The 25,786-nt window shown below is 47.3% G+C and overlaps 1 protein-coding gene, 1 non-coding gene and 1 pseudogene across 4 annotated transcripts in view; all 3 read right to left on the reverse strand.

The window, feature by feature from the left end:
* Positions 1–25,786, reverse strand: part of LOC135054368 (von Willebrand factor A domain-containing protein 5A-like) — a 188,169-nt gene that overhangs the window by 16,301 nt on the left and 146,082 nt on the right. For all 3 annotated transcript variants that reach the window (XM_063957558.1, XM_063957559.1, XM_063957560.1), the window contains 2 exons: positions 10,324–10,403; positions 1,748–1,862 (listed from right to left, as the gene is read on the reverse strand). In XM_063957558.1, the coding sequence (XP_063813628.1) occupies positions 1,748–1,862; positions 10,324–10,403 (195 nt within the window). The remainder of the gene's footprint in view (positions 1–1,747; positions 1,863–10,323; positions 10,404–25,786) is intronic.
* LOC134932406 (U5 spliceosomal RNA) lies at positions 6,113–6,214 on the reverse strand (annotated as a pseudogene).
* LOC134932369 (U5 spliceosomal RNA) lies at positions 21,654–21,774 on the reverse strand. The gene has a single exon (XR_010179335.1). It is a non-coding gene; the product is annotated as a U5 spliceosomal RNA (small nuclear RNA).

Consider the following 25,786-nt stretch of genomic DNA (forward strand, 5'->3'; position numbering starts at 1 on the left):
TTACGGAGCTAAACCTGACTTGTGGAAACCTCCAAAAGGCTCTCAAATGGACACAAAGACCTGGCAAGGATGGCCTTACAGGAAGGTAGGGTGGGATCTGCCCCTCAGGCTGTTCATGCACTCGTGTAACCTGGCAGAGACGGCATTGCCCATGGTGTATCCAACATGAGGAAACGTCTATGTACCTGTGTCGGGACTGCCCCTTGGCACAGTTACAGCTGGATACCCAGGAACGTGAACTTACGGACAGCGAGGCCAGGAACAGCCTTTCGTATGGACTATTTCCTGGCAGCCATACTTGTGGGGCATCTTATGAACTGTGTTAAAGGACACCCTGTGGCCTGCCAGGAATCGCCTCATTCTGAAAAGGGAGAATATGTCTATCCAGGACTGTCACAGGGTGGTCCACAGCCTGCTGAGAGACTATTCCACGATGGACTAAACCCCTCTCCTCTTCCTCCCCATACGTGTCTGTTCTCAATAAAGCTTTGAGCCTGTGACATCCCATCCCATCATCACACACCCTCTTTCCTCACCCGTCTCACACCCACTTTCCTCACTTCCATCCCTCACCCTCTACTGCATCTTCACCCCCTTCCCACACCTCCAACCTTCACCCTCTACTGTATCTTCACCCCCTTCCCATGCCTACTTTCCTCACCTCCATCCCTCACCCTCTACTGTATCTTCACCCCCTTCCCACGCCCACTTTCCTCACCTCCATCCCTCACCCTCTACTGTATCTTCACCCCCTTCCCACACCCACTTTCCTCACCTCCATCCCTCACCCTCTACTGTATCTTCACCCCCTTCCCATGCCCACTTTCCTCACCCTCTACTGTATCTTCACCCCCTTCTCACACCCACTTTCCTCACCTCCATCCCGCACCCTCTACTGTATCTTCACCCCCTTCCCACACCCACTTTCCTCACCTCCATCCCTGACCCTCTACTGTATCTTCACCTCCTTCCCACACCCTCTTTCCTCACCTCCATCCCTCACCCTCTACTGTATCTTCACCCCCTTCCCACACCCTCTTTCTTCACCCTCTACTGTATCTTCACCTCCTTCCCACACCCACTTTCCTCACCTCCATACCTCCCCCTCTACTGTATCTTCACCCCCTTCCCACACCCACTTTCCTCACCTCCATCCCTCACCCTCTACTGTATCTTCACCTCCTTCCCACACCCCCTTTCCTCACCCTCTACTGTATCTTCACCCCCTTCCCACACCCACTTTCCTCCCCTCCATACCTCACCCTCTACTGTATCTTCACCCCCTTCCCATACCCTCTTTCCTCACCCCATCCTGTGCCCTCTCCCCCCCCCCCCCGTCCCACACCCTCTTTCATCACCACCATCCAACACCCACTCTCCTCCCCCCATCCCACACCCCTCTTTCCTCACAGCCATCACACTGCTTGATGTTGTGCTCATAGGATTGTATTTATTCCCCCTTCCCATATATGTGTCTATCTCTCAATAACGCTTCAGACACGATCCTCCCCCTCCCCCCACCATGCCCCCTGCACCGTGTAGAGTTTTGCAAAGTTTAAGTGATGAGTAAATACACAGTTCATGATGAATAATATAGGAAATCTGACATTTGTTCAGTATTGTGCCGTCATGTATGAAGGATTTATGTTCTCCAGTGTATTGTGTGGCTGTGACAGAGCACTTGAATGAAATGTCTTAGGTCAGGGTTTTGTTTTTGTACATTTTTATAAAAATAAAAAAACCTGACCTTGGGCTGCATTCTGTCTTTGCCGGTGATAAACTCGCTCGTTCCACTCCCAGCTCTGGCCATGCCTTTAATGAGGGACGTAGAAGCTCCTTCCCCAATCCCGAATGTGAAACACCTGTAATATCATCATGGACACGGTGACAAGACAAGGAAAGGGGGAGACACAGGGAGACAGAGGGTGAGACGGTCTTGATCACTGCACACCTGCAGGAGACATGCCACGCTAGTACTGCGGGATAATACAGTGAGGGAGGGTGAGATGGTCCTGATTACTAGCACACCTGCAGGAGACATACCATGCTAGCACTGCGGGATAATACAGTGAGACAGAGGGTGAGATGGGCCTGATCACTAGTGCACCTGCAGGAGACATACCACGCTAGCACTGCGGGATAATACAGTGAGGCAGAGGGTGATATGGGCCTGATCACTAGTACACCTGCAGGAGACACCACGCTAGCACTGCGGGATAATAGGATTTTGGTACTTACCAGGTAAATCCTTTTCTTTGAATCCATAGGGGGCACTGGAGTACTCTTGGGATATGGACGGCGTAGCAGAACAAAGGCACTGAATATTTAAATTTAGAACTCTCCACCCCTCCATATCCCAGAGTACCTCAGTGTACGAACCCAGTGTTTTTACTGAGCGAACTGCTATAGAGAGGTTGACAATGGAGAATTCCTATAACATACCGGACAACAACAAAGTTGACCCATAAAGTTAATGTCAACTAAACAGTTGACAGCATAACCGATAGACCTTGATAGTTTGAACCAAAAAGGTGAAAATGTGTTACCATAAGCTCCTTTGAGCGTAATACAAACAAGATAAAACCTGTTACCCTAAGCTCCTCTGAGCTTAAACAACCCAGGTAAACTGCTCTGGGTGGGCGTCCAGTGCCCCCTATGGATTCAAAGAAAAGGATTTACCTGGTAAGTACCAAAATCCTATTTTCTTCTTCATCCACTAGGGGTCACTGGAGTACTCTTGGGACGTACCAAAGCTTCCCTCGTGGGCGGGAGAGCTGTTTGACACTTGTAACAGTAGGCAGCCAAAGCTAGATGCTGATGCCGCAACCATAACGTGTAAACGTGCACAAACGTGGTGCACTGAAGGCTATGTAGCCGCGTAGTAGACGCTCCACGACCCGCTGGGGCCGACATTCCCACAGAACCTGTGGGATGAGCTGTTACTGACGTAGGGGACTGTAACTTAGCCTTAAAGTAAGCCTGACTTGTAGTCATTGTTATCCAACTGGATAATGTCTGCTGAGAAAACTGGCTAACCCCAGTTGGCAGCATCATAGAGAACAAACAACGTATCCGTATTACGTACTGTAGACGGTCGGGACATATAGACGCGTAATGCGTGTACCACATTCAGAATTCTAGAATGTGCTGTCAACACAGGAACCACTATTGGTATACTGATTGCTTTGTCATGAGAAAACGTAAATACGGTGGCTTGGAATACAAGGCACCCAAATATGAAAACAAAACCCTTGCCGAAGCTAAGGCTAGAAGAAAAATGTTTTCCCAAGTGAGAAACTTAATCCCCATTTGTTGTAAGGGTTCAAGATATGAAAACTGTAAGAAATGTGAACCCAACCTCAAGTCGCCTGGCGCTGTAGGTGGGATAAATGGAGGCTGCACTTTGATGACACCTTGTATAAAGGTGTGTACCGACGCAATAGAGTCAAACGTCTTTGAAAATAAGTTGACCACACAGATACCTGCACCCTCAGTGCAGATAAACGCAGTTCTCCATCCCACCCCGTTTGTAAAATAACAGAATAACGGTAACTTGAAAGAGGATGTCGGAAACTTCCGAGCTTTACCACCTATATATGCACACCAAATTTGTAATAATGAATTTGTAATAATGAGCTGCCTTAAGCAGCTTACTAGCTCGTAACATGATAAGTATAACCGATACTGTAATGACCTATTTCTTTTAAGAGGGCGGTCTGAACCCCCCACCCCGTCAACCGCAGCCGCGGTATATAGGTAATAGGTACTTAGGTAACTAGGGGTAAAAAAAACGTTCCCTGTTGTAACAGGTTGGACGTATTATGAGCGGACCAAGATCGTGTGCCAGTATTCCTTGGAGATTCGAGAAGCAAGCTCTCCGAAACCCATGAGATATCACTAGTATGACTGTGACGAACTGTCTTATGATCCGTTTTCGCAACGGAGAGAGCAGCGGAAAATGGTGGAGCCAGATACACGATGCTGTATGACCACACGAATGTGAGAGACTCCACCGCCACTGCCCTTGTGATCTGTCGTTCGGTACACATACTGAGCGTTTGTAATTGTGGCGAGATGCCATCATGTATACCTGAGGGTAACTCCTTTTGTGTACTCACATATGAAACACCTCTGGATTTACGGTCCAGTTTTCAGGATATAAATCCTGACGGGCGAGATCATCTGTCTAACAGATGTCCACTCGCGGAATGAACCCCGTTGACATCCTCCCATAATGGTGTTGTGGGCAATAGAGGATTCGAGTTACCTGCTGCATTGCCATGCGGCTACTTGGTTCTTGTGTATGCAACTCCCGTTGCGTTGTCTGACCGCACTTGGTCAGACTGAAAGCGAAGCATGTAGTGCATTGAAAATTGCACGGAGTTCCAGGACATTTATCGACAGCAATCTGTCGTGATCCGTTTTAGAACTCTGTCGCTGATCTTTTTTAACTACAACTCCTGAACCTCTGAGACTCTTGTCCAGAGTATATACACCCTCGCCCCTCTGTGGGAAACGCGAGTGAAGGCCGGCGAACTAAAGCGCTTTGAAAACACATCATTATTGTTAACAGGCGAATACACCAATGTACCGCTAGTGTGCGTGGCTTTTACACCAATTACTAGATGTACATTTGTTCTTGCTGGTGTAGTAGGTAAATGTCTTTGATTTACCGTATTTATAATCTTACCTAGGAATTGACGTCGTTTAGACGGAATTAGATGCGATTGTTTTTAAAACTTGACCTGCCACCGCAGTATACATTAGTAGCGCAAGTTAGAGGAACTCTGTTGAGACAGAGTTCTTATGAGCAGATCGTCTAAGTATGGACGATTGTCACTGGCAGGACTCTGAGATGAGCTATCATCACCAACATCACTTTGGTAAATACCCGAGGCGTTGACACGATGCCAAATGGTAGTGAAATGGTTAATGGTTGTGGCGTTTTGCAAACGCTAGAACCTGTGATGACCAAACCGGAATGGGTAAATACGCATTGTGAAGATCAAGTGCAATTATGCAATTTTGTGGCTCCAATATGCAAATAGTAACCGCAGAAAATCCATTTTCAAACTGCATTAAGTGACTTGCTGATTGAGACTGCGACGGAGCTGTCTGGTTTTGTTACCCCAAACAGAGGGGAATAAATAACCCTGACTGTTGGTGTACTACTGCCTGGATATAAAAACTGCTGAAAACCAGCAGAGACTAAATGGCAACCTGCCAAACCGTTCGACAGAGGCAGTCTTGTCCTTTAATCTGTAAATATCTGAGACATCCATGAGTTGATGTCTGGAAACCCCGCAAATGTAACGTGTAAAGACGCGCTTCCAGAATTGGAACATGGAGATGCCTAAGAGGTCATCAAGCCACTGGCTTGCTGACTGTAGCGTCGTGTCGTTACAAGGCGTGACTGTTTTGTCTTTGAAAAAACTGAAGTCTAAAGAGATTAAACGCCGGCACCAGTATTTCCGTTTTGATACTGGCTGCGGTAATGGCTGAATATCAAATTTAGGACCAACAAGTTCTGGCCTTGTCGCACTTAAACTAGCGACGATGAAAGTAACCGGCGTTAGCAGAAGCTTTACAGATATACTCTGCAGCTTCTTTTTCATTGTTTCCATACATAGAATCTAGTGACCCAAATGTATTCTGGGTTTTTATAATGTTTTACACAGACGCATTTACCAATGGCGGATCGCGTCATTTTGGAAACGATAAAATAGTGGTTAGAGTCTACTCAGTCTCTGTAAAAATGGAGACATTGACTCACTGGGATTTAGCAATGTATGGTTGTCAAAAACCCCGCCCTATCTGAGTGCTGGTCTAATGTACCCTTCTCACTGGTAGTTATCGGTGTGAGATTTGACATAGAATTGTGCATTAAATTATAAGACCAGTCAACAACTGTCTTTTGTTAGAGCTGGCGGAGTAACTTCCGAGACTCCGATGTTACCGCTCTTGTAATTTGAATTGCCAATGCTTAACATAGGATTTTTAAAAATTATTTGTAGTCTGCGCTAGAGCCTTACTCGCTATGCAGACAGACCCCACAATAGGCAACGGACAGACACTTGCACGACTTATTGTTATGTGTCATATATATATTTTATTGCTGAACAGCATATTTATATGAAACTCATGGTTGTTTCTCTCTACGGAAATCTATAGTAAAAGCGAAAGATTTATTTGATGTGAAGAGAAACTAGAGTATTCTTTATGTGAAAAACAGTTCACATGGGCATGTGAAACCCGAACCAAATTCCCACTAACACCCCTGCGCCTCTGGTGGCTTAGAGATGTAGGGCAGGAATGTTCCAGAATTACACCCTGGAAAACAACAGGAAGCATGGTTAAAATGGCCCCTTTGCCATGCTGACCGTGATAATCACAGAACAAGTGACAAATGTTTCCGTGTTAATCTAGCCTATTATACAGTAAAATCACAGGCTGGGTACAACACATGCTCTATTAATAAATATATATATATATATATATATATATATATATATATATATATATATATATATATATATATATAGGCTCAATAGCCTATGATAATTACAGACATTAATATATTTATACAGCATTTACATAAGCTGAATAGCCTATTATACAGTGATAATCACAGACTTAATATAGGCTCAATAGCCTATTATACAGTGATAACCACCAACATTAATATATAGGCTGAATAACCTATTATACAGTGATAATAACAGCCATTAATATAGGCTCAATAGCCTATTATACTGTGAAACTCACAGACAGTAATATATGCTCAATAGCCTATTACTCCCAGGACAGGTAACAATACATTATAAATACCTGTCACCTATATATAGCTGCCTATACACTGTGCTGCTGTATATTTAATCCGCCAGAATTCCACCGTGCCTTGTAACGCTGTGTCCTGCGGGAAGCCTGCAGCCTCATAGCGCTGGCACATGTGGGTGGATGGCTGCTGGGCGGCCGGACGGAGCGGCGGTCCCCGTCTCTGTACTGAGACTGAGGGAGCGTCTGCGGCCGTATGGCGCTGGCGGCCGTATGGAGCTGGGCGGCCGGACGGAGCGCTGGGACAGGCGGCCTGCAGACATAGCGGCTGGGGCTTGCGGGCGGAAGAGCGGAAGCAGGTATTAACCCAAACATAGCGGGGCGGCAGCCTGCGCTGACCGCCCCGTTCCCCAGCCTACCTTGTCTCCTGATCATGGCTGCGACGGGCTTCTTATGTGTAAGCTCGTCCAGCTGTTGTAAATTATGGCTGTGACGGGCTTCTTCTGTAAGCTCCGTCCAGCTCTGTAGTCCTGGCTGCGACAGGCTTCTTATGTGTAAGCTCGTCCAGCTGTCTTGTAAATCATGGCTGTGACGGGCTTCTTCTGTAAGCTCCGTCCAGCTCTGTAGTCCTGGCTGCGACGGAGCTTCTTTGTGTAAGCTCCGTCCAGTCCTCTAAGTCATCTTGAGTAGATCATGGCTGCGACGGGGCTTCTTCCTGTAAGCTCCGTCCAGCTCAGGCAGCAGTTCATGGCTGTGACGGGGCTTCTATCTGCAAGCTCCGTTTACAGCAGGTAGTGAACTGCGTGTGGCTGTGAGGGTGCTCTTTGTGAGGACCGACACGCCATGCGCTGCCCGTGCAGCGGCACTATCCCGGACCCATGTTTTTCTTGAAACTGGGAAGGGATGTGCTATTAAAAAAAAATTAAAAATAAAAATGAAAAATTAATAAAAATCTTCCAACAAGTGTGGGAATCCCACAAGCCGATGTTAGTGCTTTGAGCACAGAAAAAACACTGGGTTCGTACACTGAGGTACTCTGGGATATGGAGGGGTGGAGAGTTCTAAATTTAAATATTCAGTGCCTTTGTTCTGCTACGCCGTCCATATCCCAAGAGTACTCCAGTGACCCCTAGTGGATGAAGAAGAAAATACAGTGAGACAGAGGGTGAGATGGGCCTGATCACTAGCACACCTGCAGGAGACATACCACGCTAGCACTGCGGGGTAATACAGTGAGGCAGAGGGTGAGATGGGCCTGATCACTAGCACACCTGCAGGAGACATACCATGCTAGCACTGCGGGATAATACAGTGAGACAGAGGGTGAGATGGGCCTGATCACTAGCACACCTGCAGGAGACACACCACGCTAGCACTGCGGGATATAACAGGCGGGATATAACAGTGAGACAGAGGGTGAGATGGGCCTGATCACTAGCACACCTGCAGAAGACACACCACGCTAGCACTGCGGGATAATACAGTGAGGCAGAGGGTGAGATGGGCCTGATCACTAGCACACCTGCAGGAGACATACTGTACCACGCTAGCACTGCGGGATAATACAATGAGACAGAGGGTGAGATGGGCCTTATCACTAGTACACCTGCAGGAGACACACCACGCTAGCACTGCGGGATAATACAGTGAAACAGAGGGTGAGATGGGCCTGATCACTAGCACACCTGCAGAAGACATACCACGCTAGCACTGCGGGGTAATACAGTGAGGCAGAGGGTGAGATGGGCCTGATCACTAGCACACCTGCAGGAGACATACCATGCTAGCACTGCGGGATAATACAGTGAGACAGAGGGTGAGATGGGCCTGATCACTAGCACACCTGCAGGAGACACCACGCTAGCACTGCGGGGTAATACAGTGAGGCACAGGGTGAGATGGGCCTGATCACTAGCACACCTGCAGGAGACATACCATGCTAGCACTGCGGGATAATACAGTGAGACAGAGGGTGAGATGGGCCTGATTACTAGCACACCTGCAGAAGACACACCACGCTAGCACTGCGGGATAATATAGTGAGACAGAGGGTGAGATGGTCCTGATCACTAGCACACCTGCAGGAGAGACACCACGCTAGCACTGCGGGATAATACAGAGAGTCAGAGGGTGAGATGGGCCTGATCACTAGCACAGCTGCAGGAGACACACCACGCTAGCACTGCGGGGTAATACAGTGAGGCAGAGGGTGAGATGGGCCTGATCACTAGCACACCTGCAGGAGACATACTGTACCACGCTAGCACTGCGGGATAATACAATGAGACAGAGGGTGAGATGGGCCTGATCACTAGTACACCTGCAGGAGACATACCACGCTAGCACTGCGGGATAATACAGTGAGACAGAGGGTGAGATGAGCCTGATCACTAGCACACCTGCAGGAGACACACCACGCTAGCACTGCGGGGTAATACAGTGAGGCAGAGGGTGAGATGGTCCTGATCACTAGCACACCTGCAGGAGAGACACCACGCTAGCACTGCGGGGTAATACAGTGAGGCAGAGGGTGAGATGGGCCTGATCACTAGCACACCTGCAGGAGACATGCCACGCTAGCACTGCGGGGTAATACAGTGAGGCAGAGGGTGAGATGGGCCTGATCACTAGCACACCTGCAGGAGACATGCCACGCTAGCACTGCGGGATAATACAGAGAGTCAGAGGGTGAGATGGGCCTGATCACTAGCACAGCTGCAGGAGACACACCACGCTAGCACTGCGGGGTAATACAGTGAGGCAGAGGGTGAGATGGGCCTGATCACTAGCACACCTGCAGGAGACATACTGTACCACGCTAGCACTGCGGGATAATACAATGAGACAGAGGGTGAGATGGGCCTGATCACTAGTACACCTGCAGGAGACATACCACGCTAGCACTGCGGGATAATACAGTGAGACAGAGGGTGAGATGAGCCTGATCACTAGCACACCTGCAGGAGACACACCACGCTAGCACTGCGGGGTAATACAGTGAGGCAGAGGGTGAGATGGGCCTGATCACTAGCACACCTGCAGGAGACATACTGTACCACGCTAGCACTGCGGGATAATACAATGAGACAGAGGGTGAGATGGGCCTGATCACTAGTACACCTGCAGGAGACATACCACGCTAGCACTGCGGGATAATACAGTGAGACAGAGGGTGAGATGAGCCTGATCACTAGCACACCTGCAGGAGACACACCACGCTAGCACTGCGGGGTAATACAGTGAGGCAGAGGGTGAGATGGGCCTGATCACTAGCACACCTGCAGGAGACATACTGTACCACGCTAGCACTGCGGGATAATACAATGAGACAGAGGGTGAGATGGGCCTGATCACTAGCACACCTGCAGGAGACATACCACGCTAGCACTGCGGGGTAATACAGTGAGAGGGTGAGATGGGCCTGATCACTAGCACACCTGCAGGAGACACCCCACGCTAGCACTGCGGGATAATACAGTGAGACAGAGGTGAGACTGGCCTCATTTCTAGACACCTGCACACATACGCAGAGTACATGGTAGTAATTACCGGTGGTTATGGGAGTTTTTCTGGACTTCCGCTATAACTTCCTTTGTGTTCCCAACTTCTCCGTCCGTGAAGACAAAAAGCTGAGAAGAGAAGAAGAGGACAGAGGTGAGGAGCAGATTAATCACACATCAGTACAATGTATCCCAGTCTGTCATGTGTATTCCTCATCATTCATCTCTTTATAGAGTATCTGGTCTCATTGTACTAGACCTGTACATCAGACATTCTGAGGAAATCGCCAATAATGTAAGGCGGGGAAACGCGTCAATGACTCATGTTACTTCATCCTATCTGGTGCCAGATTTACACCCAGGCAGTGCAGGTAGACCTACACACTTTCGGACCTTCTCTCATCAGTGATTGCGGCACTCTGTCCCTGCAATGTCGTTTGATATCAGGATCTGAGGCTGCCCTAACGCTGACCGCAGAAAGGTCACTTATCTTTTCCAACCAGCATGTCTCCCATGTGCTCTCATCCATCATCCTCTGGATATCCATGATAGGATAGGATAGGATAGTAGAAAAAGGGGAATCAGACAAGCTGGCCTGTCTTACATTTATACCATCTCCCTGAGTAATGTTACTCTGTGAGCTACACATGTAATCTGCTTCTGTGTGCCTTGCTAAAGTATTCACCCGCCTTGGCTTTTTACCCATGTTGTTACATTACAGGTTGTAATGTATTATTTTTTTTATCTGAATTTATGTGATGGATCTGCACAAAACAGTCTAAGTTGGTGAAGTGAAATGAGAAAAATGTATATATTTTATATAAAAGAGATTTTTTATAAATAAAAATCTGAAAATTGGCATGTGCATATGTATTCACCCCCTTTCCTATGAAGCCCCTCAAAAATAGAAATGTAATACCTACCGGTAATTCCTTTTCTTGTAGTCTATAGGGAATACTGGGATGACATTAGTACCATGGGGTATAGATCGAGTCCATTGGAGCCTGGCACTTTAAGAAATCATTAGTGTGGGCTGGCTCCTCCCCTCTATGCCCCTCCACTAGACTCAGTCTAGGAAAACTGTGCCTGAGGAGACGGACATACTAAGAGAAGGAAGGAAATACACTACGAAAAGCGGTGAGGCAACGAACCAACACACATCAATAGAGGACAGCAGCGCTAACCAGAACAGAGGATAGCAACGCTAACCAAACAGGGACAGCAACAGCAGACCCAACCAAGAACACTTACAACCAGGTAAGCAGGAACACGAAGCACCGAGGCGGGCGCCCAGTATCCACTATGGACTATGAGAAAAGGAATTACCGGTAGGCATTAAATTCCTGTTTTCTCTAATGTCCTAGGGGATACTGGGACGACATTAGAACCATGGGGAAGTCCTAAAGCTCCCAGAACGGGTGGGAGAGTGCTGCGACCCCTGCAAAACCGCCTGACCAGACTGAAAGTCATCTCTGGCCAAGGTGTCTAATCTATAGAACTTCACGAATGTGTTCAAACCAGACCAAGTAGCTACATGGCACAACTGTAAGTCCGAGATGCCCCGGGCAGCCGCCCGGGAAGAAGCCACCGACCGAGTGGAGTGAGCCTGAATAGAACTCGGCAGCGGCAAGGCTGCCGAAGAATAGGCTTGTTAAATGGTCAACCTGAGCCAACGAGCAATGGACTGTTTAGAAGCAGGACATCCAATCTTGGTAGCGTCATAAAAGACAAAATAAGAATTTACTTACCGATAATTCTATTTCTCGGAGTCCGTAGTGGATGCTGGGGTTCCTGAAAGGACCATGGGGAATAGCGGCTCCGCAGGAGACAGGGCACAAAAATAGGATTTTGGTACTTACCAGGTAAATCCTTTTCTTTGAATCCATAGGGGGCACTGGAGTACTCTTGGGATATGGACGGGCGTAGCCGAACAAAGGCACTGAATATTCAAATTTAGGACTCTCCCCCCCTCCATATCCCCGAGTACCTCAGTGTACTTTGTCAGTGTTTTTTACTGAGCGAACAGGATATAGAGAGGTTGACAATGGAGAATACCTATAATATAACGGACAACAACAAAGTTGACCCATAACCTTATTGTCAACTAAACAGTTGACACCTTAACCGATAGAACTTTATACTTTGAACCAATCGGTGAAAATGTGTTACCACAAGCTCCTCTGAGCTTAATACAAACCAAGTAAAACTTGTGACCCTAAGCTCCCTTGAGCTTAAAACAACCCAGGTAAAACTGCTCTGGGTGGGCGTCCAGTGCCCCCTATGGATTCAAAGAAAAGGATTTACCTGGTAAGTACCAAAATCCTATTTTCTTTATCATCCACTAGGGGTCACTGGAGTACTCTTGGGACGTACCAAAGCTTCCCTCGTGGGCGGGAGAGCTGTTTGATACTTGTAACAGTAGGCAGACCAAAGCTAGATGCTGATGGCGCCACCATTATATGTAAACGTGCACAAACGTGGTGCACTGAAGGCTATGTAGCCGCGTCGTAGACGCTCCCCGACCCGCTGGGTCTGACATTCCCACAGAACCTGTGGGATGAGCTATTACTGACGTAGGCGATTGTAACTTAGCCTTAAAGGAACCCTGACTTGTAGTCATTATTATTATTCAACTGGATAATGTCTGCTGAGAAACTGGTTAACCCCAGTTGGCAGTATCATAGAGAACAAACAACGTATTCATATCACGTACTGTAGACGTTCGGGACATATATAAACGCGTAATGCGTGTACCACATTCAGAATTCTAGAATGTGCTGTCCACACAGGAACCACTATTGGTATATAGATGTGAAGGATACGAAAGCGGAATTCGTCGGAAGATCTGCTTTGTCATGAGAAAACTCAAATACGGTGGCTTGGAATACAAGGCACCCAAATATGAAAACAAAACCCTTGCCGAAGCCAAGGCTAGAAGAAAATAAGATTTTACTTACCGATAAATCTATTTCTCGGAGTCCGTAGTGGATGCTGGGGTTCCTGAAAGGACCATGGGGAATAGCGGCTCCGCAGGAGACAGGGCACAAAAAGTAAAGCTTTTTCCGATCAGGTGGTGTGCACTGGCTCCTCCCCCTATGACCCTCCTCCAGACTCCAGTTAGGTACTGTGCCCGGACGAGCGTACACAATAAGGGAGGATTTTGAATCCCGGGTAAGACTCATACCAGCCACACCAATCACACCGTACAACCTGTGATCTAAACCCAGTTAACAGTATGATAACAGCGGAGCCTCTGAAAGATGGCTTCCTTCAACAATAACCCGAATTAGTTAACAATAACTATGTACAATTTATGCAGATAATCCGCACTTGGGATGGGCGCCCAGCATCCACTACGGACTCCGAGAAATAGATTTATCGGTAAGTAAAATCTTATTTTCTCTATCGTCCTAGTGGATGCTGGGGTTCCTGAAAGGACCATGGGGATTATACCAAAGCTCCCAAACGGGCGGGAGAGTGCGGATGACTCTGCAGCACCGAATGAGAGAACTCCAGGTCCTCCTTAGCCAGAGTATCAAATTTGTAAAATTTTACAAACGTGTTCTCCCCTGACCACGTAGCTGCTCGGCAAAGTTGTAATGCCGAGACCCCTCGGGCAGCCGCCCAAGATGAGCCCACCTTCCTTGTGGAGTGGGCCTTTACAGATTTAGGCTGTGGCAGGCCTGCCACAGAATGTGCAAGTTGGATTGTGCTACAGATCCAACGAGCAATCGTCTGCTTAGACGCAGGAGCACCCATCTTGTTGGGTGCATACAATATAAACGAGTCAGATTTTCTGACTCCAGCTGTCCTTGCAATATATATTTTTAATGCTCTGACAACGTCCAGTAACTTGGAGTCCTCCAAGTCACTTGTAGCCGCAGGCACTACAATAGGCTGGTTCAGATGAAATGCTGACACCACCTTAGGGAGAAAATGCGGACGAGTCCGCAGTTCTGCCCTGTCCGAATGGAAAATCAGATATGGGCTTTTGTAAGATAAAGCTGCCAATTCTGACACTCTCCTGGCAGAAGCCAGGGCTAGAAGCATGGTCACTTTCCATGTGAGATATTTCAAATCCACCTTTTTTAGTGGTTCAAACCAATGAGATTTTAGGAAGTCCAAAACCACATTGAGATCCCACGGTGCCACTGGAGGCACCACAGGAGGCTGTATATGCAGCACTCCCTTAAAGGTCTGGACTTCAGGGACTGAAGCCAATTCTTTTTGAAAGAAAATCGACAGGGCCGAAATTTGAACCTTAATAGATCCCAATTTGAGACCCATTGACAATCCTGATTGCAGGAAATGTAGGAATCGACCCAGTTGAAATTCCTCCGTCGGAGCACTCCGATCTTCGCACCACGCAACATATTTTCGCCAAATTCGGTGATAATGTTGCACGGTTACTTCCTTCCTTGCTTTAATCAAAGTAGGAATGACTTCTTCCGGCATGCCTTTTTCCTTTAGGATCCGGCGTTCAACCGCCATGCCGTCAAACGCAGCCGCGGTAAGTCTTGAAACAGACAGGGACCCTGCTGAAGCAAGTCCCTCCTTAGAGGTAGAGGCCACGGATCTTCCGTGATCATCTCTTGAAGTTCCGGGTACCAAGTCCTTCTTGGCCAATCCGGAACCACTAGTATCGTTCTTACGCCTCTTTGCCGTATAATTCTCAATACTTTTGGTATGAGAGGCAGAGGAGGAAACACATACACCGACTGGTACACCCAAGGCGTTACCAGCGCGTCCACAGCTATTGCCTGCGGATCTCTTGACCTGGCGCAATACCTGTCCAGTTTTTTGTTGAGGCGAGACGCCATCATGTCCACCATTGGTCTTTCCCAACGGGTTACCAGCATGTGGAAGACTTCTGGATGAAGTCCCCACTCTCCCGGGTGAAGATCGTGTCTGCTGAGGAAGTCTGCTTCCCAGTTGTCCACTCCCGGGATGAACACTGCTGACAGTGCTATCACATGATTCTCTGCCCAGCGAAGAATCCTTGCAGCTTCTGCCATTGCACTCCTGCTTCTTGTGCCGCCCTGTCTGTTCACATGGGCGACTGCCGTGATGTTGTCCGACTGGATCAACACCGGTTTTCCCTGAAACAGAGGTTCTGCCTGGCTTAGAGCATTGTATATTGCTCTTAGTTCCAGAATGTTTATGTGAAGAGACGTTTCCAGGCTCGTCCATACTCCCTGGAAGTTTCTTCCTTGTGTGACTGCTCCCCAGCCTCTCAGGCTGGCGTCCGTGGTCACCAGGATCCAATCCTGTATGCCGAATCTGCGGCCCTCCAATAGATGAGCACTCTGCAACCACCACAGAAGAGACACCCTTGTCCTTGGAGACAGGGTTATCCGCAGGTGCATCTGAAGATGCGACCCTGACCATTTGTCCAACAGATCCCTTTGGAAAATTCTTGCGTGGAATCTGCCGAATGGAATTGCTTCGTAAGAAGCCACCATTTTTCCCAGGACTCTTGTGCATTGATGTACAGACACCTTTCCTGGTTTTAGGAGGTTCCTGACAAGCTCGGATAACTCCTTGGCTTTTTCCTCCGGGAGAAAAACCTTTTTCTGAACCGTGTCCAGAATCATCCCTAGGAACAGCAGACGAGTTGTCGGCATTAACTGGGATTTTGGAATATTCAGAATCCACCCGTGCTGTTTTAGCACTTCTTGAGACAGTGCTAATCCCATCTCTAGCTGTTCTCTGGACCTCGCCCTTATTAGGAGATCGTCCAAGTATGGGATAATTAATACGCCTTTTCTTCGAAGAAGAATCATCATCTCGGCCATTACCTTTGTAAAGATCCGAGGTGCCGTGGACAATCCGAACGGCAGCGTCTGAAACTGATAGTGACAGTTTTGTACAACGAACCTGAGGTACCCCTGGTGTGAGGGGTAAATTGGAACGTGGAGATACGCATCCTTGATGTCCAAGGATACCATAAAGTCCCCCTCTTCCAGGTTCGCTATCACTGCTCTGAGTGACTCCATTTTGAACTTGAACTTCTTTATGTACAGGTTCAAGGACTTCAGATTTAGAATAGGCCTTACCGAGCCATCCGGCTTCGGTACCACAAAAAGAGTGGAATAATACCCCTTCCCTTGTTGCAGAAGAGGTACCTTGACTATCACCTGCTGAGAGTACAGCTTGTGAATTTATTCCAACACCGTCTCCCTTTCGGAGGGGGACGTTGGTAAAGCAGACTTCAGGAAACGGCGAGGTGGATCTGTCTCTAATTCCAACCTGTATCCCTGAGATATTATCTGCAGGATCCAGGGATCTACTTGCGAGTGAGCCCACTGCGCGCTGTAATTTTTGAGACGACCCCCCACCGTCCCCGAGTCCGCTTGAGAAGCCCCAGCGTCATGCTGAGGCTTTTGTAGAAGCCGGGGAGGGCTTCTGATCCTGGGAAGGAGCTGCGTGTTGCTGTCTCTTCCCTCGACCTTTGCCTCGTGGCAGATATGAATAGCCCTTTGCTCTCTTATTTTTAAAGGAACGAAAGGGCTGCGGTTGAAAAGTCGGTGCCTTTTTCTGTTGGGGAGTGACTTGAGGTAGAAAGGTGGATTTCCCGGCTGTAGCCGTGGCCACCAAATCTGATAGACCGACTCCAAATAACTCTTCCCCTTTATACGGCAAAACTTCCATATGCCGTTTTGAATCCGCATCGCCTGTCCACTGTCGCGTCCATAAAGCTCTTCTGGCCGAAATGGACATAGCACTTACCCGTGATGCCAGTGTGCATATATCCCTCTGTGCATCACGCATATAAAGAAATGCATCCTTTATTTGTTCTAACGACAGTAAAATATTGTCCCTGTCCAGGGTATCAATATTTTCAATCAGGGACTCTGACCAAACTACCCCCGCACTGCCCATCCAGGCAGTCGCTACAGCTGGTCGTAGTATAACACCTGCATGTGTGTATATACTTTTTTGGATATTTTCCATCCTCCTATCTGATGGATCTTAAAGTGCGGCCGTCTCAGGAGAGGGTAACGCCACTTGTTTAGATAAGCGTGTTAGCGCCTTGTCCACCCTAGGAGGTGTTTCCCAGCGCTCCCTAACCTCTGGCGGGAAAGGGTATAATGCCAATAATTTCTTTGAAATTATCAGCTTTTTATCAGGGGCAACCCACGCTTCATTACACACGTCATTTAGTTCTTCTGATTCAGGAAAAACTATAGGTAGTTTTTTCATACCCCACATAATACCCTGTTTAGTGGTACCTGTAGTATCAGCTAAATGTAACGCCTCCTTCATTGCCAAAATCATATAACGTGTGGCCCTACTGGAAAATACGGTTGATTCGTCACCGTCACCACTGGAGTCATCGCCTGTGTCTGGGTCTGTGTCGACCGACTGAGGCAAAGGGCGTTTCACAGCCCCTGACGGTGTTTGAGTCGCCTGGACAGGCACTAATTGATTGTCCGGCCGTCTCATGTCGTCAAACGACTGCTTTAGCGTGTTGACACTATCCCGTAGTTCCATAAATAAAGGCATCCATTCTGGTGTCGACTCCCTAGGGGGTGACATCCTCATATTTGGCAATTGCTCCGCCTCCACACCAATATCGTCCTCATACATGTCGACACACACGTACCGACACACAGCAGACACACAGGGAATGCTCCTAATGAAGACAGGACCCACTAGCCCTTTGGGGAGACAGAGGGAGAGTTTGCCAGCACACACCAAAAGCGCTATATATATATATATCAGGGATAGCCTTATAATAAGCGCTCCCTTATAGCTGCTTTGTTATATCAAAATATCGCCATAAATGTGCCCCCCCCTCTCTGTTTTACCCTGTTTCTGTAGTGCAGTGCAGGGGAGAGACTTGGGAGCCGTCCTGACCAGCGGAGCTGTGAGAGGAAATGGCGCCGTGTGCTGAGGAGATAGGCCCCGCCCCTTTTCCGGCGGGCTCGTCTCCCGCTATTTAGAAAAATTAGGCAGGGGTTAAATATCTCCACATAGCCTCTAGGGCTATATGTGAGGTATTTTTAGCCTTTATAGGTACTCATTTGCCTCCCAGGGCGCCCCCCTCCCAGCGCCCTGCACCCTCAGTGACTGCCGTGTGAAGTGTGCTGAGAGGAAAATGGCGCACAGCTGCAGTGCTGTGCGCTACCTTTAGAAGACTGCAGGAGTCTTCAGCCGCCGATTCTGGACCTCTTCTGACTTCAGCATCTGCAAGGGGGCCGGCGGCGCGGCTCCGGTGACCATCCAGGCTGTACCTGTGATCGTCCCTCTGGAGCTTGATGTCCAGTAGCCAAGAAGCCAATCCATCCTGCACGCAGGTGAGTTGACTCCTTCTCCCCTCAGTCCCTCGCTGCAGTGATCCTGTTGCCAGCAGGAATCACTGTAAAATAAAAAACCTAGCTAAACTTTTTCTAAGCAGCTCTTTAGGAGAGCCACCTAGATTGCACCCTTCTCGGCCGGGCACAAAAATCTAACTGGAGTCTGGAGGAGGGTCATAGGGGGAGGAGCCAGTGCACACCACCTGATCGGAAAAAGCTTTACTTTTTGTGCCCTGTCTCCTGCGGAGCCGCTATTCCCCATGGTCCTTTCAGGAACCCCAGCATCCACTAGGACGATAGAGAAAAATGTTTTCCAAAGTGAGAAACTTAATCCCCATGTGTTGTAAGTGTTCAAAATATGAAACTGTAAGAAATCTGAACCCAACCTCCAGTCGCCTGGCGCTGTAGGTGAGATAAATAGAGTCTGAACTTTGGTGACACCTTGTATAACGGTGTGTACAGACGCAATAAAGACAAACGTCTTTGAAGATAAGTTTACTACACAGATACCTGCACCCTCCGTGCAAGTAAACGCAGTTTTCCATACCACCCCGTTTAACAGAATACGGGTAACTTGAAGGATGATGTTGGAAACTTCCGAGGTTTACGACTTATGTAAGCACACGAAATTTTGTAATAATGAGCTGCCTTAAGCGGTCTACTATCTCGTAACATGGTTGGTATAACCGACACTGTAATGCTCTATTTCTTAAGAGGGCGTTTGAACCCTCACCCCATCAACCGCAGCTGCGGTACATAGGTAATAGGTACATAGGTAAATATGGGTAAAAGAACGTTCCCTGATGTAACAGGTTGGACGTATTATGAGCGCCCCAAGATCGTGTGCAAGTATTCCTTGGAAATTCGAGAAGCAACTTCTCCAACACACATGAGATACCATCAGTATGACTGTGACGAACTGTCTTATGATCCGTTTTGACAACGGAGAGAGCAGCGGAAAATGGTGGAGCCAGATACACGATGCTGAATGACCACATGAATGTGAGAGACTCCACCGCCACTGCCCTTGTGATCTGTTGTTTTGTACACATACTGAGCTTTTGTAATTGTGGCGAGATGCCATCATGTTGAGGGTAACCCCAAGAAACACCTCTGGATTTAATGTCCAGTTTTCAGGATCCAAATTCTGACGGGTGAGATCATCTGTCTAACAGATGTCCACGCACGGAATAATCTCTTGACACTTTCACATAATAGTGTTCTGAGCCATTGAGAATTGGAGTTACCTGCCGCATTGCCATGCGGCTTTTTTGTCTCTGTATGCAACTGCCGTTGCGTTGTCTGACTGGCCGTGGTCAGACTGAAAGCGAAGCATGTAGTGCATTGTAAAATTCACGTAGTTCCAGAACATTTATCGACAGCCATCTATCGTGTTTTAGAACCTCTGTCGCTGATCTTTTGTAAACTACAACTCCTGAACCTCTGCGACTCTCGTCCAGAGTATTATACACCCTCGCCCCTCTGTGGGAACGGCGAGTGAAGGGCGGCGAAATAAATCGCATTAAAACGCATTATTATCTTAACTAGGTGAATACACCAATGTACCGTTAGTGTGCGTGATTTGCACTAATTACTAGATGTACATTTGTTCTTGCTGGTGTAGTAGGTAAATGCTTTGATTTACCGTATTTATAATATTACCTAGGAATTGACATCGTTTAGACGGAATTGTATTTTGAACGTGATCTGCTAGCGCAGTATACATTAGTAGCGCAAGTTAGAGGAACTTTGTTGAGACAGAGTTCTTATGAGCAGATCATCTAAGATAGAGAAACTCTGTTGCGACAGAGTTCTTATGTGAGATGAACTATCATCTTCCAACATCACTTTGGTAAATACCAGAGTATAATAAACGGTAGACCTGAAATGGTTAATGGTTGTGGCGATTTGCAAACGCTAAAACCTGTGATGAGCAAACCGGAATGGGTATATATGCATTGTGAAGATCAAGTGCAAGTATGCAATTTTGTGGCTCCAATATGCCAATACCAACCGCAGCAAATCCATTTTCAAACTGCAGTAAGTGACTTGCTGATTGAAACTGCGACGGAGCTGTATGGTTTTGTTACCCCAAACAGAGGGGAATAAACAACCCTGACTCTGTTGTTGTACTACAGCCTGTATTATAAAGACAGCTGAAACCCAGCAGAGGCCAAATGGCCACCTGCCAAACCGTTCGACTGAGGCAGTCATGTCCTTTAACTGTAACTTGAGTTGAAGTGTGGAAACCCCTCAAAAGTAACATTTAAAGACACGCTTCCACAATTGGAAAAGAGGTCATCAAACTACTGGCTTGCTGACCGTAGCGTCCTGTCGTTACAAGGCGTGAGTGTTTTGTACCAACGCCTTGAAACTGAAGTCTAAAGGGATTAAATGCCGGCCCAAGTATTCCGTTTTGATACTGGATGCGGTAATGGCTGAATATCAAATTTAGGACCAACAAGCTGTGGCCTTGTCGTGCTGAACTAGCGACAATGAAAAGTGAGATTCGAAGTACCGTCGTTAGAAGAAGCTTTACAGATATACTCTGCAGCTTCTTTTAACAGTAATCTCATTGTTTCCATACATAGTCTAGTGACCCAAATGTTTCTTGGGTCTTTATAATTTTTGACACAGACGCATTTAGCAATGGCGGATGGCGTCATCTTGGAAACGATTAAAAAGTGGTCAAAGTGTACTAAGTGTAAAAATGGAGACCTTGACTCACTGTAATTTAGCAATGTATGTTGGCAACAACCCTGCACTATCTGAGTGCTGGTCTAATGTAGCCTTCTCACTCGTAGTTATCGGTGTGAGATTTGACATAGAATCGTGCATTAAATTATAAGACCAGTTAAATAAACACTGTGATACCCAAAAGGGAAAATTGGCCCTTTGGAAAGACTGTCTTTTGTTAGAGCTGGCGGAATAACTTCCGAGACTCCTATGTTTATTTGAATTGCCAATGCTTAAAATAGGACTTTAAAATTATTTTTGGTCTGCGCTAGAGCCTTACTCGCTATGCAGACAGACACCACAATAGGCAACGGACAGACATTGCACGCCTATGACGTTATTATGTCATATATATATTTTATTGCTGAACAGCATATTTATATTAAACGCATGGTTGTTTCTCTCTACGGAAATCTTTAGTAAAAAACGAAAGATTTATTCGCTGTGAAGAGAAATCAGAGTAATCTTTATGAAAAGCAGTTGGCATATGAAACCCGAACCAAATTCCTACTAAGACCCCTGCGCCTCTGGTGGCTTAGAGATGTAGGGCAGGAATGTTCTAGAATTATGTAGAAATACAGTTTACATGGCTAACTTATGCTGACCAAAAATTCCCACCAACACCCCTGCGCCTCCTTGTGGAGTAGAGGTGTATGGCCGGAATGTTCTGGAATTATAAACTGGAAAAACAGCAATGATTAAAATGGCCGTCATGCCATGCTTTCACAGAAAATCACAGTACAGGTTACCTGCTGCAGTGTTAATATAGGCTTAATAGCCTATTATACAGTTAATATAGGCTTAATATCCTATTATCCAGTGATAACACAGGTGTAGGATACAGTAAAATACATGCATTTAGTTAGCCTCCATTAATATGAACACTGGCTGCAGTGAATGTTATTATCTTGCAGCCTTAACATAAAATAACAGAAAACATGGTTAAACCTGCAATAGGTTATGCCACTGATAGCCTATTGCCAGCCAAAGCCTCATATATATATTATATATATAAAATGTGCTTAAACATATAATCACAGTTCATACTGATATTATACACAGTGTCCCTGGCAGCAAAAAGCTTCATTATATATTATATATATAAAATGTGCTGAAACCTATAATCACAGTTCCCACTGATATTATACACAGTGTCCCTGTCTACAGTTTTATACTGATGTTATAGCCCATGACACTGTTTAAAACGCTGCGCTGCTTGTGAGGTAGTTTGAGCAGCCTATTTTTAACCCATGCAGCCTTTGCTGCTGCTATGGGCATTACTCCCCCTCCCCCCCCCCCTGCATCCCCATGTTACCTGCAGCGTACGGGGATCGGGTGCAGGGAGAGCAGGAGAGCGCTGTATATAGGGCCGGGGAGCCGTCCGGAAGAGCGGCCGGCACCTTCCTACAGTAGTACACAGTCTCCCTGTGTCCGGCATCAGCGGCGTGCTGTGTCTCACTGGAAGAGCGGCCGGCGTCCGTGAGTGACGTGCGGCCGCTCTTTAGCACACGGAGAGTCTCGGCGGCGCCTCTGTAGTGTTGCCGGGCAATCAGCATAGTGAGAGCGGCCGGCGTCTGAGTGACGTGCGGCCGCTCTGCGCGTAGTTCAGCGGGGACCCCTTCAGCGGCGTGCTCAGCGGCGGCTACAGTATCACACTTTCACACAGCAGGGCGGCAGCGTGAGCTGACCGCCCTGACCCCCATACCTTGTGCCGCTTTCATCCTGGCTGTGACGAGCTTCTCTCTGTAAGCTCCGTTTCAGCCTCCAGCTTCTCATCTTGTGACGGGGCTTCCTGTAAGCTCCTTGCAGCTGTAGCTCCTTCCAGCTCTTTGTCTCATCCTGGCTGTGACGGAGCTTCTTTCTGTAAGCTCCGTTCAGCTTGCAGGAGACAGTGGCTGCCTGTGGCTGTGAGGGTGCTCTTTGTGAGGACCGACACGCCATGCGCTTATAGCGCCTGTGGCTGTGAGGGTGCTCTTTGTGAGGACCGACACGCCATACGCTGCCTTGCAGCGGCACCATCCCGGACCCATGTTTTTCCAGAAACTGGGACGGGAAGTGTAAAAATTAAAAAATCTTCTGAAATGTGGGCATTCCCACAAGCCGATGTTCATGCTGTGAGCACCGAAAAAACACTGACAAAGTACACTGAGGTACTCGGGGATATGGAGGGGGGAGAGTCCTAAATTTGAATATTCAGTGCCTTTGTTCGGCTACGCCCGTCCATATCCCAAGAGTACTCCAGTGACCCCTAGTGGATGATAAAGAAAGTAAAGCTTTCCGATCAGGTGGTGTGCACTGGCTCCTCCCCCTATGACCCTCCTCCAAGCCAGTTAGGTACTGTGCCCGGACGAGCGTACACAATAAGGGAGGAATTTTGAATCCCGGGTAAGACTCATACCAGCCACACCAATCACACCGTACAACTTGTGATCTGAACCCAGTTAACAGCATGATAACAGCGGAGCCTCTGAAAAGATGGCTCACAACAATAATAACCCGAAGTATTGCAGATAATCCGCACTTGGGATGGGCGCCCAGCATCCACTACGGACTCCGAGAAATAGAATTATCGGTAAGTAAATTCTTATTTTCTCTATCGTCCTAGTGGATGCTGGGGTTCCTGAAAGGACCATGGGGATTATACCAAAGCTCCCAAACGGGCGGGAGAGTGCGGATGACTCTGCAGCACCGAATGAGAGAACTCCAGGTCCTCCTTAGCCAGGGTATCAAATTTGTAGGATTTTACAAACGTGTTTGCCCCTGACTAAATAACCGCTCGGCAAAGTTGTAAAGCCGAGACCCCTCGGGCAGCCGCCCAAGATGAGCCCACCTTCCTTGTGGAAAGGGCATTTACATATTTTGGCTGTGGCAGGCCTGCCACAGAATGTGCAAGCTGAATTGTATTACACATCCAACTAGCAATAGTCTGCTTAAAAGCAAGAGCACCCAGTTTGTTGGGTGCATACAGGATAACAGCAAGTCAGTTTTCCTGACTCCAGCCGTCCTGGAACCTATATTTTCAGGGCCCTGACAACATTGTCAAAGTCAGAAAAATGTCTCAATGCACGTTGCCATATTTGCACCGCACACTGGTCCGTGCTGCGCATGCGTACGCTCTCCCGTGGAAGCGCATACCCGCAATAGCGTGCACTCGCACGCGCAGTATGCGCATTTACGGTAGAGTTTATGTGATCGTAGCGTGCGACTCATTCGTTACAAAAGTTCACAATTAATGTAGTTTATAGATCATGTTCCCCTCAATAGTTTCTGTAAGTTTGGTTTAGATAGAATGTCCCTGAGCGGAGGAATCCCTCTTTGTATTGCACGAAGGGTCTAACAGGAGTCATACAGCAGTGTTTGATACCCATCGGAAGAGTATTTAATTAGCAATATTCCGGTGTTGGTTTGGAGCGTATTAATCGCTCGTGCGAATAGTTATGGACATAAGAAGTTTATGTCCATTTCTATGATTTGCACATACTCAGGTATGCGGCGGGAAACCCAGTTCCCCACCCACCTGAGCTGTTGGAAATCAGCACAGCCCACCTGTATGAATCAACCTATGACCTTTGGTTACAGTACAGGGCCGAATTCCTGTGTCCAATAAACTGTAGGATTGTAGGGACTAGGAGATTGCATTGAGTGTGGGGCATAAATAGGCAGACCGACCACATCCAGCTCTCACTCTCTCATCAACGGTTATCTGCTGATAATCGGGAGCTGGATATCGAGGCGCAGGCGATCATACCCTTTGTGCGTAAGTTCTCTCCGTAATCATTGTCTTTCTGTGAGCCAATATCTCTCTTTCTCTCTCTATCTCTCTCTCTCCTCTTTTTCTCTTAAATACTTCGTAGTATTATTGTATTGTATTGTGTTAGACCAGGATAGCATTGTAGTTTATCCCTTAGTTAGGTGTTTGGTTAGGAAGTCTTTGTTATATTGTAGTGTATCATTTGTACTGTGTTACTCTTTTACAAGTATACTAGATATAATACAGATTATAGGCTTTGGAACCCTAAACCAGTATCAGTGTATTTACTATAGTATTAAGTGTTCACTTGAGCGTCGGTGACGCTCAAACAGCTTTGTAGATAGTCAGGTTACACAAGGTTGCATTTACACCCTGTACTCACATTAAGGTATTCTGTGTGTTTCATCGGTATAAGGTTTAATATCAAGGTATAGTATTGTGAGCGTCTGCACCGCTGGTGACCTCCTCGTGGTCTCTAGCGTATGCTACGTTACAGCGAATCTTTCCCCTAGACAAAACCAATAACGTGTCCTGTGATCACTAGGCCGTGAGCGAACGTGACGCTTGAGCGTCTCGCTAACCGCTGAGCGATCGTTACGCAAATAGCGTACCATTACGGTACTTCTTGAGCAAACAGCGTACAGTGTTCTTAGCTTCATAAAGGGTTGTTTATACGACAAGGAATTTAGCATTGTCAACATCTAGCAACTTGGAGTCCTCCAAGT

This window comes from Pseudophryne corroboree, chromosome 1 (genome assembly GCF_028390025.1).
Source record: "Pseudophryne corroboree isolate aPseCor3 chromosome 1, aPseCor3.hap2, whole genome shotgun sequence".
NCBI classification, from domain to species: Eukaryota; Metazoa; Chordata; class Amphibia; order Anura; family Myobatrachidae; genus Pseudophryne; species Pseudophryne corroboree.